The 24,192-nt window shown below is 40.3% G+C and overlaps 1 protein-coding gene across 2 annotated transcripts in view; it reads right to left on the reverse strand.

Annotated features, from left to right (window-relative positions):
- LOC129904114 (chromatin structure-remodeling complex protein SYD) overlaps nt 1-24,192 on the reverse strand; it is a 54,929-nt gene that overhangs the window by 21,959 nt on the left and 8,778 nt on the right. For both annotated transcript variants that reach the window (XM_055979645.1, XM_055979644.1), the window contains exons 7-11: nt 15,148-15,314; nt 14,987-15,051; nt 14,188-14,898; nt 13,675-13,862; nt 12,010-12,107 (exon numbers count right to left, since the gene is read on the reverse strand). In XM_055979645.1, coding sequence (XP_055835620.1) covers nt 12,010-12,107; nt 13,675-13,862; nt 14,188-14,898; nt 14,987-15,051; nt 15,148-15,314 — 1,229 coding nt within the window. The remainder of the gene's footprint in view (nt 1-12,009; nt 12,108-13,674; nt 13,863-14,187; nt 14,899-14,986; nt 15,052-15,147; nt 15,315-24,192) is intronic.

Below are 24,192 nucleotides of genomic sequence, written 5' to 3' on the forward strand. Positions count from 1 at the left end.
TGGTTCTCCAAATCATCTGCCATGTCCAGTGCTCCATCCTGTAATTTGGAGAATTAATGTCTTTGTATGCTGAATTGACACGGAAAACACCTTTGCTGCTAATCTTCCATACAACCTTATCTTCCCCACCAGTTAGATTACTAAACTGGGCCATTGTGTCGTGGAAGGCCATTATGCTTCCCATCTCCCAGTCATTTAGGTTCCTCCTAAGATGCAAGTGCCACCCCTGTCGTGTCCACATTTCAGACACTGTTGCATTCTGTTGGAGGCTTAGTGCATACAAATCTGGGTATAATTGTTTCAGGGGTCTTTGGGCTATCCAATTGTCCTCACAAAATGTCACCTTCATGCCATTGCCCACTTCAAATCTGATTCTGGAGAGAACCAGAGGCCAAAGATTTCTTGTTGATATCCAGATACTACATCCATATGGTGTAGTCACCATCTTTGTCATCCACCTGTTTTCCATTTCATATTATGCCCTGACCACCTCTCTCCATAACATGTTCTCTCCTGTCATAAACTTCCACAGCCATTTAAACATTAGGCTTTTGTTTTGCTTTTTCATGTTCCTGATCCCCAGTCCCCCTTATTTTTTGTGATCTCTTCCCCTTGACTAAATGGAACTTCTTTTTATCTTCATTTCCCTGCCAAAAAAAGTTTCATCTATCCCTTATATCACACTGTCTGGTGCTGGGAACACAGACATCATATAAGCAGGTACTGCATCAAGCACACTATTAACCATAGTTGGTCTACCTCCCCTGGACAAGTATAGGCTCTTCCAGTTGGTTAACTTCTTCTCACATTTTTCAATCACCCCATTCCAAATCCCCTTTGATTTGCTCTGTCCCCAATGGCATACCAAGGTATATAGTTGGTAGCTCCCCTACTCTACCCCCCAAGACTTCTTCCAAGCTATCCACCTCTACCACTTCATTAATGGGATAAATGCAGCTCTTTCCCCAGTTGATGTGAGACTTCTTTTTTATTGAATAGGAAATATAATACATATAACTTCTCTAGACTTTAAACTATATGTATCATCTTAGTGTCATCAGTAACTAACTAAATAGTTACTCCTATATTCAAGTAATATACTTGTGATTTTGACAAGTTGTTCTCTCCTCTCTCCTCTCATCTTCCACAACGGTAAGTGACTCCCCCACCCCCGACCCCCCCACCTCCATCCCACCTACACCCAGGACACCACCTCCCCAAGCGGCCACCGGCGAAGACTATTTCCGACCAGATCTCTCTCCCCTCTGTTCTCTCTCTTCATCTCTTCTTTCCTTCTTTGTGTTTTTTTTTCTTTTCTTTTTTTCCTCTTTGACTGCGATCGGAAATCCCCCACCATAGATTTCCGAGCAGTTTTTGCACAGGTATTTCGGTAGTTTCTGGCGGTGAACAGTATTTCCGACGAGTGAACAGTATTTCCAGCGTGAACCAGGTTCTTTTCTTTTCAACTGGAGTTGGTACCTCCGGTTTCCAAATATTCTTTGTTCATACACTTGTCGTTACATTTTGCTGACTTTAGACCATTGAATACTTTAGTAGTTCATACGCGTTTTCGTGGCTTTGGATAGTGATGGTAGATTAGGGTCATGTTCTCATTCAGGGTCGGGGACGAGGGTAAGGAGGGGTAAGTGGGTTAAAAGAGAGTCTAGACTAAGAGTAGGTTCTTGGAACATTGGGACGTTAACGGGAAAGTCAATAGAGCTAGTTAAGATTCTTAAGAAAAGGAAGATTAATATAGCTTGTGTCCAAGAGACCAAATGGGTAGGTACTAAAGCTAAGGAGGTAGACGGGTATAAATTTTGGTTCTCTGGTAAATCGAAGTATAGGAATGGGGTAGGCATTTTAGTAGACAGTGATCTAAGAGATCAGGTGGTGGAGGTTAGGAGAATCACTGATAGGATGATGTCGATTAAGGTGGTCATTGAAGGGACCACTTTGAACATTATTAGTGTTTATGCGCCGCAAGCGAGCTTAGCAGAGGAGGAGAAGAGGCGCTTTGGGGAGGATTTGGACGAGTTAGTGGGAAGCATACCGCCTATTGAGAAGCTTTTCGTGGGAGGGGATTTCAATGGGCACATCGGGTCTTTTTCGGGAGGGTATGACGATGTGCATGGAGGCTTTGGCTTCGGGGACAGAAATGGAGGAGGAGTTTCACTTTTGGAGTTCGCAAGAGCTTTTGGGTTGGTGATAGCTAATTCGAATTTCCCAAAAAAGGAGGACCACTTGGTAACCTTCAGTAGTTCAATGGCTAAGACTCAGATAGACTTTTTACTCCTTAGGAAGGATGATAAAGGTCTGTGCAAAGACTGCAAGGTCATTCCGATAGACAACCTTACAACCCGACATTAGCTCTTGGTAATGGATTTAGGGATCAAGATGACGAGGAAGAAGAGGGTCGGAAATGATCGACCTAGGATCAGATGGGGGAGTTTGACCACGGCTAATGCCCTGGAGATGGGAGAGAAATTGAAGGACATGGGGGCCTGGGATAGTAGTGGGGATGCGAACAGTATGTGGAATAGGACAACTAGTTGTATTAGGGTTGTAGCAAGGAAAGTGTTGGGAGTCTCGACAGGTAGTCGTAGTCGACATCAAGGGGACTGGTGGTGGAATGGAGAAGTGCAAGGGAAGGTGGAAGCAAAGAAAATGGCGTACGCGAAGTTGATAGAAAGCACAGATGAGGTGGACAAGTGGACGAATAAGGAACTTTATAAGATAACGAAGAAGGAGGCGAAGTCGGCTGTTTCGACGGCAAAAACGGCAGCTTTTGAACGCCTTTATGCTGAACTAGAAGAAAAAGGTGGGGATAGGAAATTGTTCAAGCTAGCCAGGGCGCAGGAGAGAAGGGAACGCGATATGGATCAAGTGAAGTGCATTAAGGACGAGCATGAAAAAGTATTGGTTGAGGAGACTCTCATTAAACAGAGGTGGCAGTCATACTTCCATAAACTCTTGAATGACGTAGGGGACAGAGACTTTGTGTTGGGAGATTTGGAACATACAGGGAGGCGTCGCAATTTTGGATATTGTAGGAGTATTAAGGTCGAAGAGGTTAAGGGTGTTGTTCGTAGGATGCGCTGGGGAAGAGCAACCGGACCTGACGAGATTCCTGGGGAATTTTGGAAGAGCGCCAGCTCGGTAGGTTTGGAGTTTGAAGAAGAAACAGTACCCTAAGTAGACAACAATGAGAGTGAGACTGTTTTTCTTCTGAAAATATGATTTTTAAGAACTATAGTTTGATAACTGCTCTCCCAGACACGATTATCGAGGAAATGTCTCAGCCCTGTTAGTATCTATCTCTCTCTCTCCTCCTCCTCCTTTCCGGTAATCCTTCTGATCAACGGAACTTTTCTCCCCTTTCTTTCTTTCTTTCTTTCTTTTTTTGACAGAGCAAAGATGGACGACGGCATTTATTTTGCAGTAGGCTTCAAGGCCTACGACATCACGATAACATCTGGAACGGCGGGGGAATGGTACGACTGAACAGAAAGAAACAAAAATTCCATTACGAGAACAACGTTTAATGTGAAGACTCTGGAATGGATTGCTCAGGTCTTGCAAGAAGCATCCCGAACAAAGGGGAATATGGTGAAGCGATGGAAGAAAACAGATGTATTCTCAGAAGTGTTCTACTCTAGGAACTATAACAAAATGTGAGAGGCAGAAGAAGGGTAATTATCATCATCGCTGAATTGACGTTTAATTCAGGATGGATGAATATTGCGGAAAAAGTAGGGGAGATTCATCAATAGCCACAGGAATGTGGTTAACTTTGGGGAACACAAGTTGGTGGAAGGAAACATTTCTTATGCTGAGATGCTAAAGGCACTAAATGGGCTAATAAAAGGTGTAAAGAATCAGAGGCAGAGAAGGTAATAAAGAAGGGGGATAGAATATGCATCAATGACAGCTCAAAGGAGTGCAGTGAAGTTTCAAAGAGGAGCTTGGTGTGTATTTTTTAGGCTAAAATCGGTGAGACACCAACTTTATCAGAAATCAGGGGATAGACTAATAGATTGTGGAAGCAAGCACATCAATTGAACATCTACAAGATGGCTAATGGCTACTTCCTATTTGAGTTTCCTCTCAGGTCCACGGCGAAGCAAGTGGCCAAAGGAGATTGGGACCGGAAGAACTCTCCAGTTACCCTTAAATGGTGGAATCCGCCGATAGGTGCAACATGTAGGAGGAGAAAACCTAGCTCAACTTGGGTCAGAATTATTGGTCTACCACTACAATTTTTGGCCCAGAAAGTCTTCAAGGCCATTGGAGACCATTGTTGTGGCTGGGTAGAGACGGAAGAGGAGACACAAGTAAGAAATCATTTCATATGGGCAAGAATTAGAGTCAAGTGCCAATCAAGGTGTCCGTCAGAGAAGATTTAAACCCTAAGGTCTTTATCCAGCAGTCACAAGATAAAACCGCTGGATAAAGAGGAGGAGCCTCTTTTAAGCAGAACAGCAGCAGACAGTGTAGCTGTCACAATACGTGTTGATGCAGAGGCACGTGGGGAGGCCAGCAAAACTTTAAATGAAAAGATGGGCCATGGCTCTCTCAATATTGAACAAAGCCCAACTTCCAATTTGGGACAAAAATATATTAGCACTGCTGACCATGTAAAGAAAGAAAAATATAGCACATGTGGGGCAGGGGGTTTAGAAAGGCTAAGTGGTTTGAAGGAGTTGACAACTCAGTTCTTAGAGGCATACAGCAGCTAAGAATCATCGCCCAAGGAGGAAAACATCGAACCTTCTGTTACTCTCATGGAAAAATTTCCAACAAATATCAAAGGGATTCAAAACCAATTTTCACAGAAGACAGTAAGGGTGGCCAAACAAAGGAAATTGGGGAGGGATCAGGGATACAAAAGTCTCCAGATGTAGACATGCAGATACAACAAATTCACAATGTTGAGCCGGTAGCCACTCAAAATCCAGGGAATCAAACTGATAGCGAGATTGAAGCATCCAGCTGGGTTAATTCTCATATTTTGGAGTTGACCATGACATACAGAGTAACTTTTGAAGGTTTCAGAGGAGAAACACATGTATTATTGATGAGACTTGATGAAAGGAAAGCTGTGATGGAGAGAAAGAGGGCAGATACCACAGTGTCAACACCTAGACACAGAGGTATTGGCAAAGAATGAATTGAAGAACTTCCAGTACAGCCTGAATGAGGAAGTGGAAGGAGTGAGAAACAGAGGGAGAGCTCTTACTCTGACACTCAAATGAAATTAAAAATACTGTCTACGAATGTTAAATCTTGTTAAGAGCTCATTGAAATGGAGGGATGATGTCTATTGTTTGTGTTAGAATAGGAATAGGTGTACACAATCCTACTTAGAATAGGAATAGAATTAGAAATAGTTTATAGTATCCTACTTGGAAAAGAATTGTTTTATAGTGTCTATAAATAGGGTCTTTGTGTAAAATTGTTCTTGCACAATTCAATAATATTTTTCTCCTATATTTCTCACATGGTATCAGAGCATTGGTGTGAAAATTCAAGGGTAGAAACAAGTCACCGTGCGTCAATTTCTGGTGGTTGTTGGGACTGATTTGTGTCATTTTTTTTAGGGCTGTTCCAGCAACCAAATCTCTGTAATATCGTGTTTCTTGTTGTTTTCAAGACAAATTTCACACCATGTCTTTTAGGGGTGATGTTTTTGGTTCCAAAAATATGGGGATTGGAAATTCAACCCCTATAATCACTTCAAAACAAAATGAGAAGTTCAAACTATTTAGCTTGGGCTTCTACGGTTGAGTTGTGGTGCAAGGGTCAAGGTGTTCAAGATCACTTAACAAATATCGCTTGTGTGGTAGATGAAAAGGGGAAGGCTAGCGAGGAAGATGCAAAAGCCAAAGCACAATGGGTGAAGGTCGATGCTCAATTATGTAGTCTCCTATGGCGATCTATCGATTCCAAGTTGATGCCCTTGTTTCAGCCATCCCAGACATGTTATTCAGTTTGGGAAAAGGCTCGTGCTTTATACACTAATGACATATCTCGATTCTATGATGCGATATCTCGAATGACCAACTTAAAGAAACAAGAATCTCATATGTCTACTTACTTGGGACAGGTACAAGCAGTCATGGAGGAATTTGAAACATTGATGCCAGTTACAACGAACGTGGAAAAACAACAAGAGCAGAGGCAAACGTTGTTTCTAGTTCTTACACTTGCTGGACTTCCTACTAACCATGATTCAATGCGTGATCAGATTCTATCTAGTTCTGTAGTTCCTACAATTGATGAATTATTCTCTCGTCTACTTCGTCTTGCCGCGCCTCCCAATCACAAAGTAGCCTCATCACCCACCATTGACTCCTCTGCTCTTGCATCTCAAATCATACAAAAACGAACATATCAATCTATGGAGAATCGACGATGAGGAGGGCATTTTTGGGAACCTCGATCCAAGTGTAGTCATTGTCATAAACTTGGGCACACTTGTGACATGTTATATTTTGCATGGTCCACCACCTAGTTATGATCCTATTGCTCTAAAGGAATATAATGAGTTCCTTCAAAATCGTGCAAGTAAGCAAACATCTCAAGTAGCATCTGTGGCTCAACCTAATCAATCATCCAATAATGCTCATATTGCTCATACAGAATATGATGAGTTCCTCCAGTATCGAGCAAGTAAGCAAACGTCACCACAAGTAGCTTCAGTTGCACAACCTTGCAACCTAATGTTTCTATTGCGAGTAATTCTTTTGCTTGTGTTTCACAATCTAGTACTCTTGGATCATGGATCATGGATCATGGACTCAGGCGCTTCTGATCATATACAACAACAACCCAGTGAAATCCCACAACGTGGGGTCTGGGGAGGGCAGAGTATACGCAGACCTTACTCCTACCAAGGTAGGACGGCTGTTTCCGAGAGACCCTCGGCTCAAAAAAGGCATAAAAGGCATAAAAAGGGGGTCAGATAAGGTTAAGAAATTCAAGGCGCTATAGGAAAATAAATAACGACAGCGTCACAGATAAAATAGAGTAATCAAAAGTACAAAAAGTAATAAATAGTAACAGAAATAGCAGAAATGAGAGCACAAGGAATTGTAATGTGTTAATGCGCCTACGAATAAGGAAGAATAACGAGACTATGTACTAGCCTTCTACCCTAATGTGGGTCCTCCACACCCTTCTATCTAAGGTCATGTCCTCGGTAAGCTGTAACTGAGCCATGTCCTGTCTAATCACCTCTCCCCAATACTTCTTCGGCCTACCCCTACCTCTTCTGTAACCATCCATGGCCAACCTTTCACACCTCCTCACTAGGTCATCTGTGTCTCTCCTCTTCACATGTCCAAACCATCTCAGTCGCATTTCCCGCATCTTGTCTTCCACCGAGGCCACTCCTACCTTGTCCCGAATAGCCTCATTTCTAATCATGTCGCTCCTGGTGTGACCACACATCCATCTCAACATTCTCATCTCGGCAACTTTCATCTTTTGAATGTGAGAGATCTTAACTGGCCAACACTCTGCCCCATACAACATAGCCAGTCTAACCATCACCTTTGTCTGATATTGTTTATTCACAACCTCTTCCAGCTTTTACTTTAGCTAATGGGATCCAAACAAAACCAAAAGGGGTTGGAAAAGCCAAACCCTTTATCTTCTCACTCTAGACTCTATTCTTTATGTCACTGCCTCTCCTTTTAATCTGGCATCTGTTAAGTCGTTTGACGCATGCCTTAAATTGTGGCATATTCTTTTTTGATGATTTTTTTCTCATGCAGGACCGTAGTACGGGATAGATGATTGGCACAGGACATGAATCACAAGGCCTTTACTATCTTACCTCTTCAAATTCCTTCACAGCATGCTCCATTACAGATCTTCCAAACCTAATTCACAAACGTTTGGGACATCCGAGTCTATCCAAGCTACAAATGATGGTGCCTAGTTTGTCTAGTTTAGACTGTGAGTCGTGCCAACTTGAGAAACACACTCGTGCTACATTTTCACGTAGTACTGAGGGTCACAAAGTCTATTTTTCATTAGTTCATTCTGATATTTGGGGTCCTAGTAGAGTTAGTTCACCCTTAGGATTTCGTTATTTTGTTAATTTCATTGATGATTATTCAAGATGCACTTGGGGTCCAGATCGTTCTGAGTTTTTTCTATATTCAAAAATTTCTTTGCTGAAATACAAAATCAATTTGGTGTTTCTATTCCTACTTTTCGTAGTGATAATGCCTTAGAATACTTATCCTCCCAATTTCAAGAGTTTATGACTCACCATGGGATTATTCACCAAACATCTTGTTCGTACACCCCTCAACAAAATGGTGTAACAAAAAGAAAGAATAGGCATCTCCTTGAGACTGCTCGCACTGTTCTCATTGAATCTCATGTTCCGTTGCGTTGTTGGGGTGATACAGTCCTTGCGTCTTGTTATTTAATTAATAAAATGCCCTCATCCTCTATTCAGAATCACATTCCATATTCCATACTATTTCCTAAGTCACGTCTTTACTCTATCCCCCCACGTGTCTTTGGGAGTACATGCTTTGTTCATAACTTAGCCCCATAAAAAGATAAATTAGCCCCTCGTGCCCTCAAATGTATCTTTCTTGGTTACTCTCGAGTTCAAAAAGGCTATCGTTGTTATTCCCCTGAACTTCATCGATACCTTATGTCTGCCGATGTCACATCTTTTGAATCTCAACCTTACTATACATCTTCTGATCATCCTGATGTATCCGAGGTCTTACCTGTACCTCAAGTCTTACCTGTACCGACTTTTGAGGAATCTACGATCTCTTGTACATCTCCAGTTTGTATGCTACCACTCCTGACTTATCATCGTCGTTCGCGTCCAGTTGTAGTCCCAGATGATTCATATCATGTGTCGGACCCTGCGCCTACTTTGGACTTGTCTCCTCCTAGCTAACCAATAGCACTTCAAAAAGTTATATGATCCACTCGAAATGCTAACCCACATTATACTTTCTTGAGTTAGCATCATTTATCCTCACCACATTATGCCTTTGTATCATCTTTGTCCTCTATTTCCATTCCTAAGACTATAGGTGAAGCACTTTCTCATTCTTGATGGAGGCAGGCTATGATTGATGAGATGTCTTCTTTACATACGAGTGGTACTTAGGAGCTTATTTTCCTTCCTGCAGGTAAATCAACTGGTGGTTGTTGTTAGGTTTATGCCGTCAAAATTGGCCCAGACGATCAAGTAGATTGATTGAAGGCTCACCTTATTGCCAAAGGGTATCCTCAAATATTTGGGCTAGATTATAGTGACACTTTCGCTCCTGATGCTAAAATAGCATATGTCCGTCTTTTTCTATTTATGGCTGTCGTTCGTCATTGGCCTCTTTGTCAGTTGGACATTAAGAATGTGTTTTTGCATGGTGATCTTGAGGAAGAAGTCTATATAGAGCAACCACCTGGTTTTGTTGCTCAGGGGGAGTTTAGTAGCCTTGTATGTCAATTGCGTAGGTCACTCTATGGTCTGAAACAGTCTCCTCGAACCTGGTTTGGAAAGTTCAACACAGTAATTCAACAGTTTGGCATAACTCGTAGTGGAGCTGATCACTCTGTCTTCTATCGGCATTCTGCACCAAATCTGTGTATTTATTTAGTTGTCTATCAAAGGGTGATCCTGCCCAATCAGCATCGTTATCACTAGCAATGATCAAGATGGTATAACTAATTTGAAGCAACATCTCTTTCAGCATTTCCAGACTAAAGACCTCGGCAGACTCAAGAATTTTCTAAGTATTGAGGTTGCTCAATCTAAATCAGGTATTGTTCTTTCTCAACACATGTATGCCTTAGACATTCTTGAGGAGGCAGGAATGACGGGATGTAGACCCATTGACACTCATATGGATCCAAATGTTAAATTGTGTTCAGGACAGGGGAGCTACTCAGTAATCCTGAAAGATATAGACGGCTAGTTGAAAAGTTGAATTATCTCAAAGTTACGAGACCTGACATCTCTTTCCTGTGAGTGTTGTAAGTCAGTTTATGACTTCTTCTTGTGATAGTCATTGGGATGCAGTTATTCATATTCTGCGATATATAAAGTCATCTCTCGGTAAAGAACTACTCTTCGAGGATCACGGCCATGAGCATATCATCGGATATACAGATGCTGATTGGGCAGGATCACCCTTTGATAGACGTTCTACATCCGAATATTGTGTTTTAGTAGGAGGTAATTTGATGTTGTGGAAGAGTAAGAAAAAAATTGTGGTTGCTCGTTCTAGTGCAGAAGCAAAATATCGGGCAATGATTGTAGCAACTTGTAAGCTAGTTTGGATCAAACAGTTGCTGAGAGAACTAAAATTTGGAGAAACCGATCATATGGAACTTGTGTGTGATAATCAAGCAGCCCTTCATATTGCATCAAATCCCGTGTTTCATGAGAGGACTAAGCACATTGAGACTGATTGTCACTTTGTCAGAGAAAAGATACTCTCAGGAGATATTGTTGCAAAATTTGTGAAGTCAAGTGATAAACTTGTAGATATCTTCACCAAATCCCTCACCGGCCCTCGTATTAATTATATTTGTAACAAGTTAGGTACATATGATTTGTATGCACCATCTTGAGAGGGGGTATTAGAATAGGAATAGAAATAGGAATAGTTTATAGTATCCTACTTGAAAAAGGATTGTTTATAGTGTCTATAAATAGGATCTTTGTGTAATATTGTTCTTGTACAATTCAATAATATTTTTCTCCTATATTTCTCACAGTTTGCAAGAGACAAAAGTGAGCAGGGATGTGGAAGGTGTTGCCAACCAACTTTGGTCCAATAGATGGATGAGGTATGGGTATATTGAAGTTGCTAGTAGTAGACATGCGTCAGACTGACAAAAATCACAACTGAGTAGTAACTCTACAATGCAAACAGAGGTGGCCAACATCTTCAGAGTGTTCTTCACTCATGGGGCACCTACTACAAAGCTGAATTTTCCTCTTTTGAAGGTTGGAATGAGTGAGACAAGACTCTCTAACCACAATCTAAGAGAAGCAAGAGACCTTCAAAGGTGCCTAGATGAGCCAAAAAAAATTCCAAGGACAAAAAACCCCGTTGTTACTTGAATCCAGCTTCGTGTAGCAGCTTCTGACCATAACGAGACCTTTGGGATGCCCCTTCCATCTAATAGAATCAGCTTTGTTGCAGTCCAACGCTCTGTTGCTTAGCAGCTGAAGCAAGAGACATACTAGTTCTAGTTCCCAATCACATTCCTTCTAAGAAAGAGATCCCACCTTTATTGTTGAATAAAATTTTGCAATCACGCACGCAAAGGTGTTGCCTAGTGGTCAATGAAGTGGTTGAGAAACCTAAGGTCTTTAGGTTCAAAACTCAGTGGAGACAAAAAACACTAGGTGATTCTTCCCATCTGTCCTAGCCTTGGTAGATAGAGTTACCTGGTACCTGTTGCTGGTGGGAAGTGGCAGGTATCCCATGGAATTAATCGAGGTGCACTAAAGCTAGCTCGGACACCACGGTCATAAAAAAATAAAAAAATCTGCAATTACTACATTGTGTTGAGTTGTTATTCTAAAAATATCCGAGAACTGCTCTTTAAGAGAATTGTGCCCCAACCATGCATCTTCCCATTAGTAGTACTTTTTTATAATTTCATTTGCCCTTAATTAAAATGATTAATAGATCAAACTTCTAAGATTAGTTAGCTTAATTACCTTTAATCAATTAGACTCGTTTCCCATGCAAAAAGAATTTGAGTTTCGAGAAACGATTCCTTTTTCTAATATGATTTGCTTGTTTGTTTGGATTGGGTTAAATTTTGACCCTTCGGGTTGCAGTACTTTGACCCATTTTGACCCGATTGTCTGATGGGTCATTTCGAATTCAACCCGTTGAGTCAACTTAATGGACGGGTCATGACCCAACCCGTATACGGAGTAGGCGGGTTGGGGTTGATTTTGCCACCCCTACATCTAGAATGCACAAAAAGTAAACCAAGACTGATTACCTTCGTACACGACGCTGCAGCTCCAGCAGTTGAAGCTTTTTCAGCTCAATGACACTTTTCGTTTTCGCAGAGATATCCTCAGAGGAGCTCACAGATTCCTGCAACATAAATGAAGACAAGTATCTATCACATGCGAGCAATCTTAACCGGGATGTAAGAGTCATTGTCACATAAATCAGGTCATAGCAATCTATGGAGATCAAAGATGCTTATAATAGTTGCTCACATGTGTATCACACGCTGGAAGAGCATATCATCAAATGATTTGTGTTGATTGGAGGATATTGTTGATTGAATTGCTTAATAATAGGAGAATAGAATATGTTATTCCAATGTATTTTATTGTATTGATTCTCTTTCCTTAATTAGTCGCAGGACTCAATGTATAAGTACCCAATTCTCATGAGATGTAGAAATATCCAAAAATACAAGTCTACTTCTTCTCAAGATCTTCGGTTCTGAAGCATCAAAAACAGCTTATGCAAGGTTTAGTGAAATCCTATTTTTTGGGATAAAGTAAGTCATAGACGCACTGAAGATCCATAAAGAAAAGACCTATGCAACATTAAAGTCATTCATGTCAACTTCAATTTGCTTATTATCTTTGGCATCAATGACATCATTTTGCACTCATTATGCAGTTTAATTTAACATTTTGCAGCTAAGGTAGAAAAATGACCAACCAAACAGTTTTTCTTCATCTGCACGGACTACACAGTTGGCAGTTGTTTTGACCATTTCAAAATGGAATAAGAAACTATTGAGAATCTCTGGAATTTTTTGATGAACAGTAACTTTGTATTATATCCAAAACAGTGCTTAGGTAGTGAAGTAAATAAACAACTTTGGTTCTCAATGTGCACAGTTAAAATAAAAAAGAATATCTGCTGTTCTAAGGAAGAAAAGGTCTAGTTTTGAACAATTTGGCACTTCAAACTTTTAAAGGGAAATGGTTGCGGCTCTTTCTCTTCTAACAGAATCACTCTATGCAGACCCACCCCTCCAAAAAAAGTGTATACACTGCTTACACATCTTGGTGATTTTAGGTGAATGAAAGTTCTAGTCAAGCCAAAAGAAGAAATCCTGACATAACATCAGGATTCTATGAGTCCTGAACCATTGAGCAAACAGTACATTTAATTACTGTAAACTCACCCACCCCCCACCCAATGACGGAAACAAAGCCAACTGAATTCTTCCCCACCTGGAAGTGTGGACCACTTCTTGAATAGATAAGTAAATAGGATCTTTTTTAAAAAAAAAATTGTGGCGTCCGAATCAGCTTGCGCACACCTCAACTAATAACATCGGGTACCTGCTACTTCTCACCGGCACAAGTCCCGGGTAACTCTATTCAATAGGCTGAGACAGATGGGAAGAAATCACCTAGTGTTTTCGCCTCTACTGGAATTTGAACCCGAGACCTCATGGTTCTCAACCCGTTTCATTGATCACTAAGCCAGTCACACCCTAGATGAGTAAATAGGATCTTATCTACAAACTCTCATGAAGAAGCTAATACTGAATCAAGTTCCACCAGAAGTAAGCCTTAGACAGTCCCCAATCTAATCAGTATCAACAGAACTCACCCCAAAATCCAGTCTACACCAAATTCTGATAAGAGCATTGCATCACATAAGGAAGAAGGAATTTTCAATAACATACCTTCAACTTCTCTGCAGAAGCAGCAATTCTTTCTTCTGTTTTTTGCTGTTTTTCCGACCATTTCTGTTCACTAATAAGCTTCCTTTTCCGTCGATCCAGAATCCATTTCTCCAGCATTGTATGCCTTGGAGATGATAACCTATCCGTGGATGCTGAAATATTATCATCCTCTTGATCTGTTTCTTGCACTGTAAATGAAATTGGTGCACAGATGTTAGAACTTAATGTGCAGATGTTAGAACAGTAACTAGTCATACAAATACAAATATATATGTACACTCAGCACACAGGAAAATCAATCCCATGGACGGGATTTGACCACACCATAATGGCAAAAAAAAGCAAGAAAAAGAAAGGTGGAATCTACATCTGTGCATGGAAGTTATAACAGAAGAAGTTCGTCTTACTTAGCTCCCCAAAGCTAAAACCAAATCCAAAAAAAGGGGGAAAGGTGAATATTTTGTAAGGAAATAGATAAGAGGTGAAATTCTTATCAAGAGATATTATTCAGACCTTGTGACAAATTTTTCAGCATTATATTTGAATCCTTCACTTGCATCGTTGCAGGACTCTGATTAATTACTCCAGGAACAGATTTCCACTGTTGCCTCAAGGGTAAACTAGGCAAGTTACTATCAGCATGTCGATTTCCTTGAGTGTCAACAAGATTTTGAGACTGACCAGTATGCTTATCTTTCATTAGCGGACCCGATCCATGGGTATTGGCAGAGGCAGGTGGTGATACCTTTGAAGCCTCAGTTCCACTCCTACCACTCAGATCAGGCTTCATTTGCTTGCTTATGCCCATAACAGAGGAAACTTGAGGAAACATTCCAAGTTGTTCAGTACTAGCAGGAGCATGCTCATGATTATAGGGAGGAAAGGATTTCGGATCAGCCAGAACTCCTCTAAGAGCAGATGCCTGTGATTCTGTAGCATCCTGGATGGGCATTTCAGCATCCTGAATCATTCTCATCTTTCTTTGAGGTCTCCTTTCATCAGCATGCTCAGAAGGATCAAGCTGACCATTTTTATCTTCCATCAAGTTTGCATTCTCAGCCTCCATTGACGAATTTGTATCAGTAAGAATTCCAGAAGGCGTAGGGCCAGAAGAAAGCCTGTCAGTTTCGCCAGCTCCTCCAAATGTTCGTATGACTTCAGATGCACTGCCTTGATCAGTAACCAGTTGCTCCCTTCCTTTAGGGTCAACCAATTCTCTGCGATCTATAGAACACCACATATAGCATATGACACAGATTATATAACATTTGAATCAGAGCAAGAAAAAATAGAGATATTAAGCAGCAGATACCTTCTTTCGGATAGAAGTTTCCAAGTGCAATTTCAAGATGAAGCTTCTTTGGCATTAAACCATTCCTATAAGTGAGGAGACATTGAAAACTGTGGTAGCCGGAAGCAAAAATTTCTTTGCATAATGACTAACACTAAAATCTAACGCATTATCCTACATACCTAAATGCCAAAAACACAAGGCATTGTGCTCTAAGCTGTTTCAAATGATGTTCTTTGAAAGGCATGGCAGATACAGGAGCCTGAGCAGCAACAGACAACATCCCTGCATCTCTGATTGTTTCACTTCTAAGAATACTCTTCTCTGGGACATTGTTGGGCACGCCCCCCTGCTGACACAAACAAATTAAGGCAAAAATGAAGCTCAGAGAAAGTGAATACTGCTGAAAAAGAAAACAAACTAAATACAATCAGAGTTGTTTTTTAGCGAGTATGATAAAGAAAGCTATTTTCCAATTATATCATCCTCACATGCCTCGATGGTGTCAGGAAAGAGACTCTGTATGCATAAGAATAAGTTGAGCAATGAATTACTTAACAATGGAGAATGCAAAATCAAAATGGTGTCCATGCATGAACATAAATTGAATAAAGAAAAACAACAATCGAGCAGAAAATCTATGCAAGGCTTTGATTTAATACTGCAAATTCCCAAAAGGAAAAAACATCAAAATGAATCTAGAAAAGGAGAGGTGCACTCATTTCCAAAAACAGTATTAGTTTTATGCCGACAGAACCCATCATGAGGTTCAAAATCTGTACCCAGAAGAGATCCATGATAAATCGTTGTCCCAAAGCCACAGTTCTACCATCATCTCCAAACATCATAGAAACCATACCAGAAAACTGATGACACCAAAAGACAGGCACCCTATTGATAAATGTATATTATCGGCTTATCGCAATTATAGCTAAATTCCTCCCCAAAATAAGCTTCCACAATTCTTTATGCAAAATCCATTAGAAATTGAATTTCACAATTTGATATGTGAAATGATGTAGACAACTGTTTTCTATTACAGCTGCACTTATGCTAAGCAATGCTCATGTTACTGAGACATCTCCTTCGTTTTGGATCCAAATTGTTTTTAATATTCTTGAAGTAGAAAAATATATAAAGCAAACATGTTACCAAATGATACCGGATAATCCATTATGTTCCTAAAAACTGAGAAGAAATCCACACGCAGGAGATGCACTTTATAGAATACAACTCAAGCCATTTCTTGGATAGAAGATTGATCTCCCCGACTTGAAAAATACACAGGATACTTCTAACAAAATTTATGAAGTTCAGGTTTCGGAAACATCCACTGATGCTCTTGAAACACCTATAAAAAGATTTGCATGATGTCGGTGCTAAATCCATAGGAATTAAGCTTCATGCTTTGGTATGTTGAATTCAACTAAATCCAGGATACACAATGCTCAAATTATGGAGACACTTTTTGTTCTCCATCAAATTTCCAAATAGCCCATATATGCAAATTGTGAAATTGTCAAGCCCCGAATGCTATCACTTAATCTATTATGTTCCTAGAAATACAGAAGCCTAAACATAGTAAACAGATCCTCTGTTCTATGCAGCCCAACTTCAGCAATAATTGGAAAGAACACCAAACGTCCTCTAACTTGAAAATCTAAGGAAAGGATTCCTAAAAACTACAAGAGACAAGAATAATGAAGTTCAGGTTTTTGGAGATCCTTCTATTGGTGCTCACAGCATGCCTACAATAATAATAAAGATCAGTGTTTACACTACTTAACTAAATGTTGTAATCCTCCATCTGGAAATCTTCTCCTTATCTCTGGAACTTGTATTAATGATGAAAATGTAACTAAATAAATTATAAAATAGATGTTCCATGTGAAGATGCATGAAAAAATCTTGCTATCCTGGCCCTTTAATTTTGCCTTGCTTGATTGTGGCAAAAGAGTCTATGTACGCCGGAACACATGATTATTAGAAAGATATAGAAGAAGAAACAAATTAAATTTCCCCATGTCAGATACAGGTGCATATCTCAATATTCATACTTGTCAAAAAGTATAACGAAAAATGAATTCCACATTTTTAAGTTGCAAGAGAAAGGACAAGTTGTCTATAATTCATTTTTTGATGAGAAAAAATCAAATTTTAGCCCAGACTTATGTATTATCTGGTTCCAAATCATCATTAGTTACCTAGTTAAAGGAGCAATTTGGCAAACCATAACAGTATCCTCAGTTAAAGACAAGGTATAATCAAATATCTATATGTAGATTGGCCTTTGGCAGAAGTGCTCTCCATTTTCTATGATAGTGCTCGATATGGGATGCTCAGAACTTCAACTAGACTCCATGTTCCTCCAATGGATCGTTTTTTTATAATGCTAACATTCTATATATTAACAGGTATACTTTACCAATTGCATAGTCCCCCAAAATAGACAATTACAAAATGGAGGAAAACTTCCTGTCTATGTTCCTGCTTACATGTAGTCTAAAACATCAAAAATACCTTCAGTTTCTACTTTAAAATCCTGCTTACACCAAAACTAACAAAATTAATAAAGGGTAAGCAATTCATCTTCAACTTCTGGATATTGCATTGCTTAACCTCATAACACCTCTGTTCTCTCTCCACACAGACCACCATATACATGCTGGGACAATCATCTCTCCTTCTGGTGGGATAAAATTCCTTCCCTTACCCCTACCTTGGGAGATAAAGAGGTTGATTTTGATAGACCCTCAACTCAAGAATAACAAAACAAAGCAGTCGGGATACAAATATGAAGAAGCTATGACAAAATACTTAAAATAGCATGACAAAGCATTAAAATGGGAGCTACTCACAATATTAATTTCTTAGATGCCCATATATCCACGTATTGAACCTAGCAACTTGTGACAATTCCCTAAATGTGAAAAGGATAAGAAGATAAAAATGTGGAAATATATTCCAACTTTCAAGTTGTTTTTTTTTCAAAATATTAACGAATATCGCAGGATCTATTTGGGTTTTTCTCCATTTTCTATAATTTTTGTTTTTATATACTGTTTGGTGAATACAACCCTAAATTGAGAACAGAACTTCTACATTCGCTGGTCGACTTTCAAGAGCTTTTGGGTTGGTGATAGCCAATTCGAGTTTCCCAAAGAAGGAGTACCACTTGGTAACCTTCCGTAGTTCCGTGTCTAAGACTCAGATAGATTTTCTACTCCTTAGGAAAGATGATAAAGGTCTGTGCAAAGACTGTAAGGTCATTCCGATCGACAACCTTACAACCCGACATAAGCTCTTGGTGATAGAGTTAGGGATCAAGATGATGAGGAAGAAGAGAGTCGGGGATGACCGACCTAGGATCAGATGGGGGAGTTTGACCACGGCTAGTGCCCTGAAAATGGGAGAGAAATTGAAGGATACGGGGGCCTGGGATAGTAGAGGGGATGCGAACAGTATGTGGGATAGAAAGGCTAGTTGTATTAGGGTTGTAGCAAGGGAAGTGTTAGGAATCACGACAGGTAGTCGTAGTCGGCATCGAGGGGGGACTGGTAGTGGAATGGAGGCGTATGCGAAGTTGATAGAAAGAAAGGATGAGGTGGAGAAGTGGACGAATAGGGAACTTTATAAGATAGCGAGGAAGTAGGCAAAGTCAACGGTTTCGACGGCAAAAATGGCAACTTTTGAACGCCTTTATGCTGAACTAGAAGAGAAAGGCGAGGATAGGAAATTGTTCGGGCTAGCCAGGGCGCGGGAGAGAAAGGCACGCGATGTGGATCAAGTGAAGTGCATTAAGGACGAGCATGGAAAAGTATTGGTAGAGGAGACCCTCATTAAACAGAGATGGCAATCATACTTCCATAAACTCTTGAATGAAGAAAGGGACAGAGAGATTGTGTTGGAAGATTTGGAACATACAGGGAGGCGTCACAAATTTGGAGGTTGCAGGAGTATTACGATAGAGGAGGTTAAGGGTGTTGTTCGTAGGATGCACTGGGGAAAAGCGACGAACCTGACAAGATCCCTGGGGAACTTGGGAAGAGAGGCGAGCGCGGTAGGTTTGGAGTGGCTAACTAGGTTATTTAATGTCATCTTTAAGACGGCAACGATGCCCAAAGAATGGAGGTCGAGCGTAAAGATCCCACTATACAAAAACAAAGGGGATATCCAGAGCTGCAACAACTATAAAGGTATCAAGCTTCTAAGTCATACTATGAAAGTGTGGAAAAGAGTGGTGGAGATGAGGGTGAGGAGAGACGTGTCTATTTCAGAGAGCCAGTTCGGATTTATGTCGGGACGCTCAACTACAGAAGCCATCCATCTTATGAGGAGACTGGTGGAGCAGTATAGGGAGAGGAAGAGGAACTTGCATATGGTATTCATCGATCTAGAAAAGGCTTACGATAAAATTCCATGAGAGATACTATGGAGATGTCTGGAGGCCAAAGGTGTACTTATGGCGTACATTAGGGTAATCAAGGACATGTATGAGAGTACCAAAACCAGGGTAAGGACAGTAGGAGGGGACTCAGAGTACTTCCCAGTTGTGATGGGGTTGTATCAAGGATCAGCTCTCAGTCCATTTCTATATGCCTTGGTGATGGATGGGTTGACGCGACAAATTCAAGGTAAAGTGCCATGGTGTATGCTTTTCGCAGACGACATAGTCCTGATCGATGAGACTCGTAGTGGAGTTAACGCTAAGCTTGAGGATTGGAGACATTCTTTGGAGTCTAAAGGATTTAAGCTGAGTAGGACCAAGACAGAGTACTTAGAGTGCAAGTTCAATGAGACACCTCAGGAGGTTGGCGCGGAAGTTAGGCTTGATGACCAGGCCATCCAAACGAAAAGTAGTTTCAAGTACCTTGGGTCCATCATGCAAGGAAGCGGGGAGATTGACGATGATGTCACACACCATATTGGGGCAGGGTGAAATGGAGGCTCGCTTTCGGTGTGCTATGCGACAAGAAGGTGCCATCACAACTTAAGGGCAAGTTCTACAAAGTGATGGTTAGACCGGCTATATTATATGGGGTTGAGTGTTGGCCAGTTAAGGTCTCTCACGTTCAAAAGATGAAAGTTGCCGAGATGAGAATGTTGAGATGGATGTGTGGGCATACCAAGAGCGACAGGATTAGAAACAAGGCTATTCGGGACAAGGTAGGAGTGGCCTCGGTGGAAGACAAGATGAGAAAAATGCGACTGGGATGATTTGGACATGTGAAGAGGAGAGACACAAATGCCCCAGTGGAGAGGTGTGAGAGATTGGCCATAGATGATTTCAGAAGAGGTAGGGGTAGGCCGAAGAAATATTGGGGAGGGGTGATTAGACAGGACATGGCACAACTACAGCTTACCAAGAACATGACCTTAGATAGGAGGGTGTGGAGGACCCACAATAGGGTGGAAGGCTAGTACATAGTCTCGTTATTCTCCCTTATTAGTAGGTGCATTAGCGCACTATAATTTCTTGTGCTCTGATTTATGTTATTATCTATTACTTTCTGTACTTTGATTACTCTATTTTATCTGTGTTGCTCTCGTTATTTGCTTTTCCATCTCTTTAAACTTCTTAGCCTTATCTAACCTCTTTTTATGCTTTTATTGAGTCGAAGGTCTTTCAGAAACAGTCATCCTACCTTGATAGGAGTAAGGTCTGCATATACTTTACCCTCTCCAGACCCCATGTTGTGGAATTTCACTGGGTTGTTGTTGTTGTTGTTGTTGTGGTTGTATCTATAACTAAATAATATTACAATCGAAGTACAAGAAAAAACAATTAGTAGTAATAGAAATCGAAGAACAAGAAACTACAAGAGTAATGCTATAACTACTAGTATGAAAGGATAAGTGAGACAACACCCAACTACCTACTAGCCTTCTACCCAAATTTGTGTCTTCCATAGCCTCTTATCTAAGGTCATGTCCTCGATAAGATGAAGTTGTATCATGTCTTGTCTAATAAGCTCTCCCCAATACTTCTTCCTACCTCTACCTATCATGAAACCATCCATACCAAACCTCTCAAACCTTCCCATTGACGCATACATGCATCTACCCTTCACAAGCCAGAACCATCTCAATCTCGTTTTCTGCATTTTTACCTTCACAGAAGCCACTCTATCTTGAGCCAAATATCTTCATTTTGTAATCTTATCTCTCCTAGTAAGCCCACACATCCATCTCATCATCCTCATTTCCGCAACTTTCATCTTTTGAATGTGAGGGTTCTTGACTGGCCACTACTCTGCTCCCAAAGGCATGCCCAAGTGGGTTGTTCTCCCACTTTGCCTCCCAAAATATCACTTAGCATGTGAATCTCATCCAGAGTGTTAACTGAATAAATGTATAGCTCCTCCCACAATTTATGTGCATATTTTAAGTATGAGATTTCCATGTTATCTTTGTTTGAAATCCTAAAATTTACCTCAAACCCCCTAGTCCAACCACTATTTCTAGCAGTTTAAAGCATATCATTCATCACTTCCATAGTTATGATGAAAAGAAATGGTGATAGGGATCCCCCGTCTCAACCCCATCTTTAAAAAGAGAAGCAACTTTCATCTTTTGAATGTGAGGGTTCTTGACTGGCCACTACTCTGCTCCCAAAGGCATGCCCAAGCATATTGTGGGTTGTTCTCCCACTTTGCCTCCTAAAATATCAGTTAGCATGAGAATCTCATCCACAGTATTAACTGAATAAATGTATAGCTCCTCCAACAATTTATGTGCAGACTTGAGATAGCCTCAAATATGATAAATATTACTCTAAGAACACTTAATTGTTCCCCATTAGCATCATAAAAAATCAATGTGTCATCTGCATATTGTAAGTATGAGATTCCCATGTTATCTTTGTTTGAAATCCTAAAATTTACCTCAAATCCCCTAGTCCAACACTATTTCTAGCAGTTTAAAGCATATCATTCATCGCTTCCATAGTTATGATGAAAAGAAATGGTGACAGGGGATCCCCCATCTCAACCCCCTTTTTTAAAAGAGAAGAAACCAATTGGTGAACTATTAACCAAAGTTGAGAACTTCAATGTGTTAATGCAGCATTTGATCCACCTAGTACCAAAACCCATCTTTTTCTTTTTTAGAAAGGTAACATTAATTCTATATATCCACAGATATACTACAACTAATAAGTGTAGTTCCCCTACAAAAGTACTACACTTACATCTTGTGATTCAATCAATCCTTACAAAAAGCTTGAAACATAAAAAATGTCTTCCATTTCAACTAATAATTTGTGCTCACACCAAAAATAAAATAGGCCTAAGCAATTCAACTTAAGATATTGTAAGTTGCTTTGTACTCCTCTAAAACACCTCTTATTCCTCTCAGACCAAACTGACCATCAAATACAAGCCGAGACAATCTTCCATCTCTCCTCCTCCTTACTTACCATACATCCTTGTTCCAACATCTTAGAACATCTGCTATGCTTCCATGTTTCACCCATATGATCCCTTTTTAGGCATATAAACATCCTCCATAGTTGGTTTGTCCACTTGCAATGCAAAAAAAGATGGTTGATCGTCTTGGTTTGTTCCCCACACAGAAAACACCTAGAGGCTAGTTGATGACCCCTTTTGCTAAGTTTTCCTGTGTCAAGACAACCTCTTTGGCCAAAAGCCAAGTGAAATGGTTTACTTTGTAAGATATCTACGGCTTCCATATCATCTTCCAAGGCTAATCTCTTTCCTTCACCACTGTTGAAGTTAGCTCCACATATGCTGAGTTGACAGAGAATTTTCCATTCCAATTTGTCCTCTCCTCCATTGAGGTTATTGACACCTGCTACTATATTGTAAAATTCTGCAATTCTTTTCATCTCTCAATCAGTCAAATATCTCCTAAGGAATAAGTTCCATCCACGACCAGTCCGCATCATGACAACTGCGGCATGTTGCTATTGACTTAATGTGAAGAGTTCTGGATGTTGTTTCATAGTTCCTTACCTTGTCCATTTGTCATGCCAAAAGGATGCTCTTAGTCCATTCCCAATCTTCACCTTTGTTCTGATCTACATCAATGGCTATAGATTCCTGATAGCTCTCCAAACTAAGCATCCGTAGGGTGTTGTTACAGTCTTAGTCATCCATTAGTCCTCCATTCCATATTTTGCAACAATGGATTCTTTCCATAACATTCCTTCACCAGTAGCAAACTAATAGCTCCTCCCACTTAACTAGGTGGAACTTTTTCTTGTCTTTGTTTCCCTGCCAGTTCCTTCTCAATGCATCTAATTTCTTTACCTACGCTGGCAAGTATAGGAAAGATAGACATAAAATAAGAAGGCAAAATGTCTAGAACACTATTGGATAGTGTTAGTCTGCCACCCCTAGAAAGGTATCGACTCTTCTAATATGTTTATCTCCTAGTGCATTTCTCCACTACCCCATTCCAAATCCCTATTGACTTAAGTGGCATGCCAGGATAAGTTAGTGGCATCTCCCACCTTGCCCCCAAGTCTACTTGCAAGGTTCTCTATCTCATCAACTGTGTTGATGGGATATATGAGACTTTTCCCTCAATTTATGTGCAACCCGGAGATGGCTTCAAAAATGATGAAAATGACCCTTAATATTAGAACTTGTTCCTTTACTGCTTCATAAAATCTCAAGGTATCATCTGCATACTGAAGGTGTGTTACCTCCAAATTGCTTTCCTCTCCCACCTGGAAGCCTCTAATCCATCCTTTCCCCCTTGACTTATACAATAGGTTGCCCATTCCTTCCACAACTAATATGAAAAGAAATGAAGACAAGGGATCACCCTGTCTCAAGCCTCTCTGATATGGGAAGAACCTATTTGGTACCCTGTTGATTATCACTGAGAATCTGATTGTGCTTATACATTGTGAAATCCATTTGATCCACCCATGCCCAAACCTCATCTTCTCCAAAAAGTTGTAAGAGCCCGTTTGGATTAGCTTATAAGTTGCTTGTAAGCTGTTTTCAGCTTTTTTGAATATTTCGCTGGCCAACTTAAAGTCATTTTGTGCTTAAAATAAGTCCCAAAAAATAATTGGATTTGTTTAACTTAGCTTATCTAAAACAGCTTATAAGTTGAAAACAGCTTACAAGCCAAAAAAATAAGTTGGGTTACCCCAGCTTTTTTTTAGCTTAAAATAAGCAGTTTTCATCTTATAAGCAGCTTAAAAAAGCTTATCCAAACAGGTTGTACTAGGAATTCCAATTTAGATGGTCGTA

This window comes from Solanum dulcamara, chromosome 9 (genome assembly GCF_947179165.1).
Source record: "Solanum dulcamara chromosome 9, daSolDulc1.2, whole genome shotgun sequence".
Classification (NCBI taxonomy): Eukaryota; Viridiplantae; Streptophyta; class Magnoliopsida; order Solanales; family Solanaceae; genus Solanum; species Solanum dulcamara.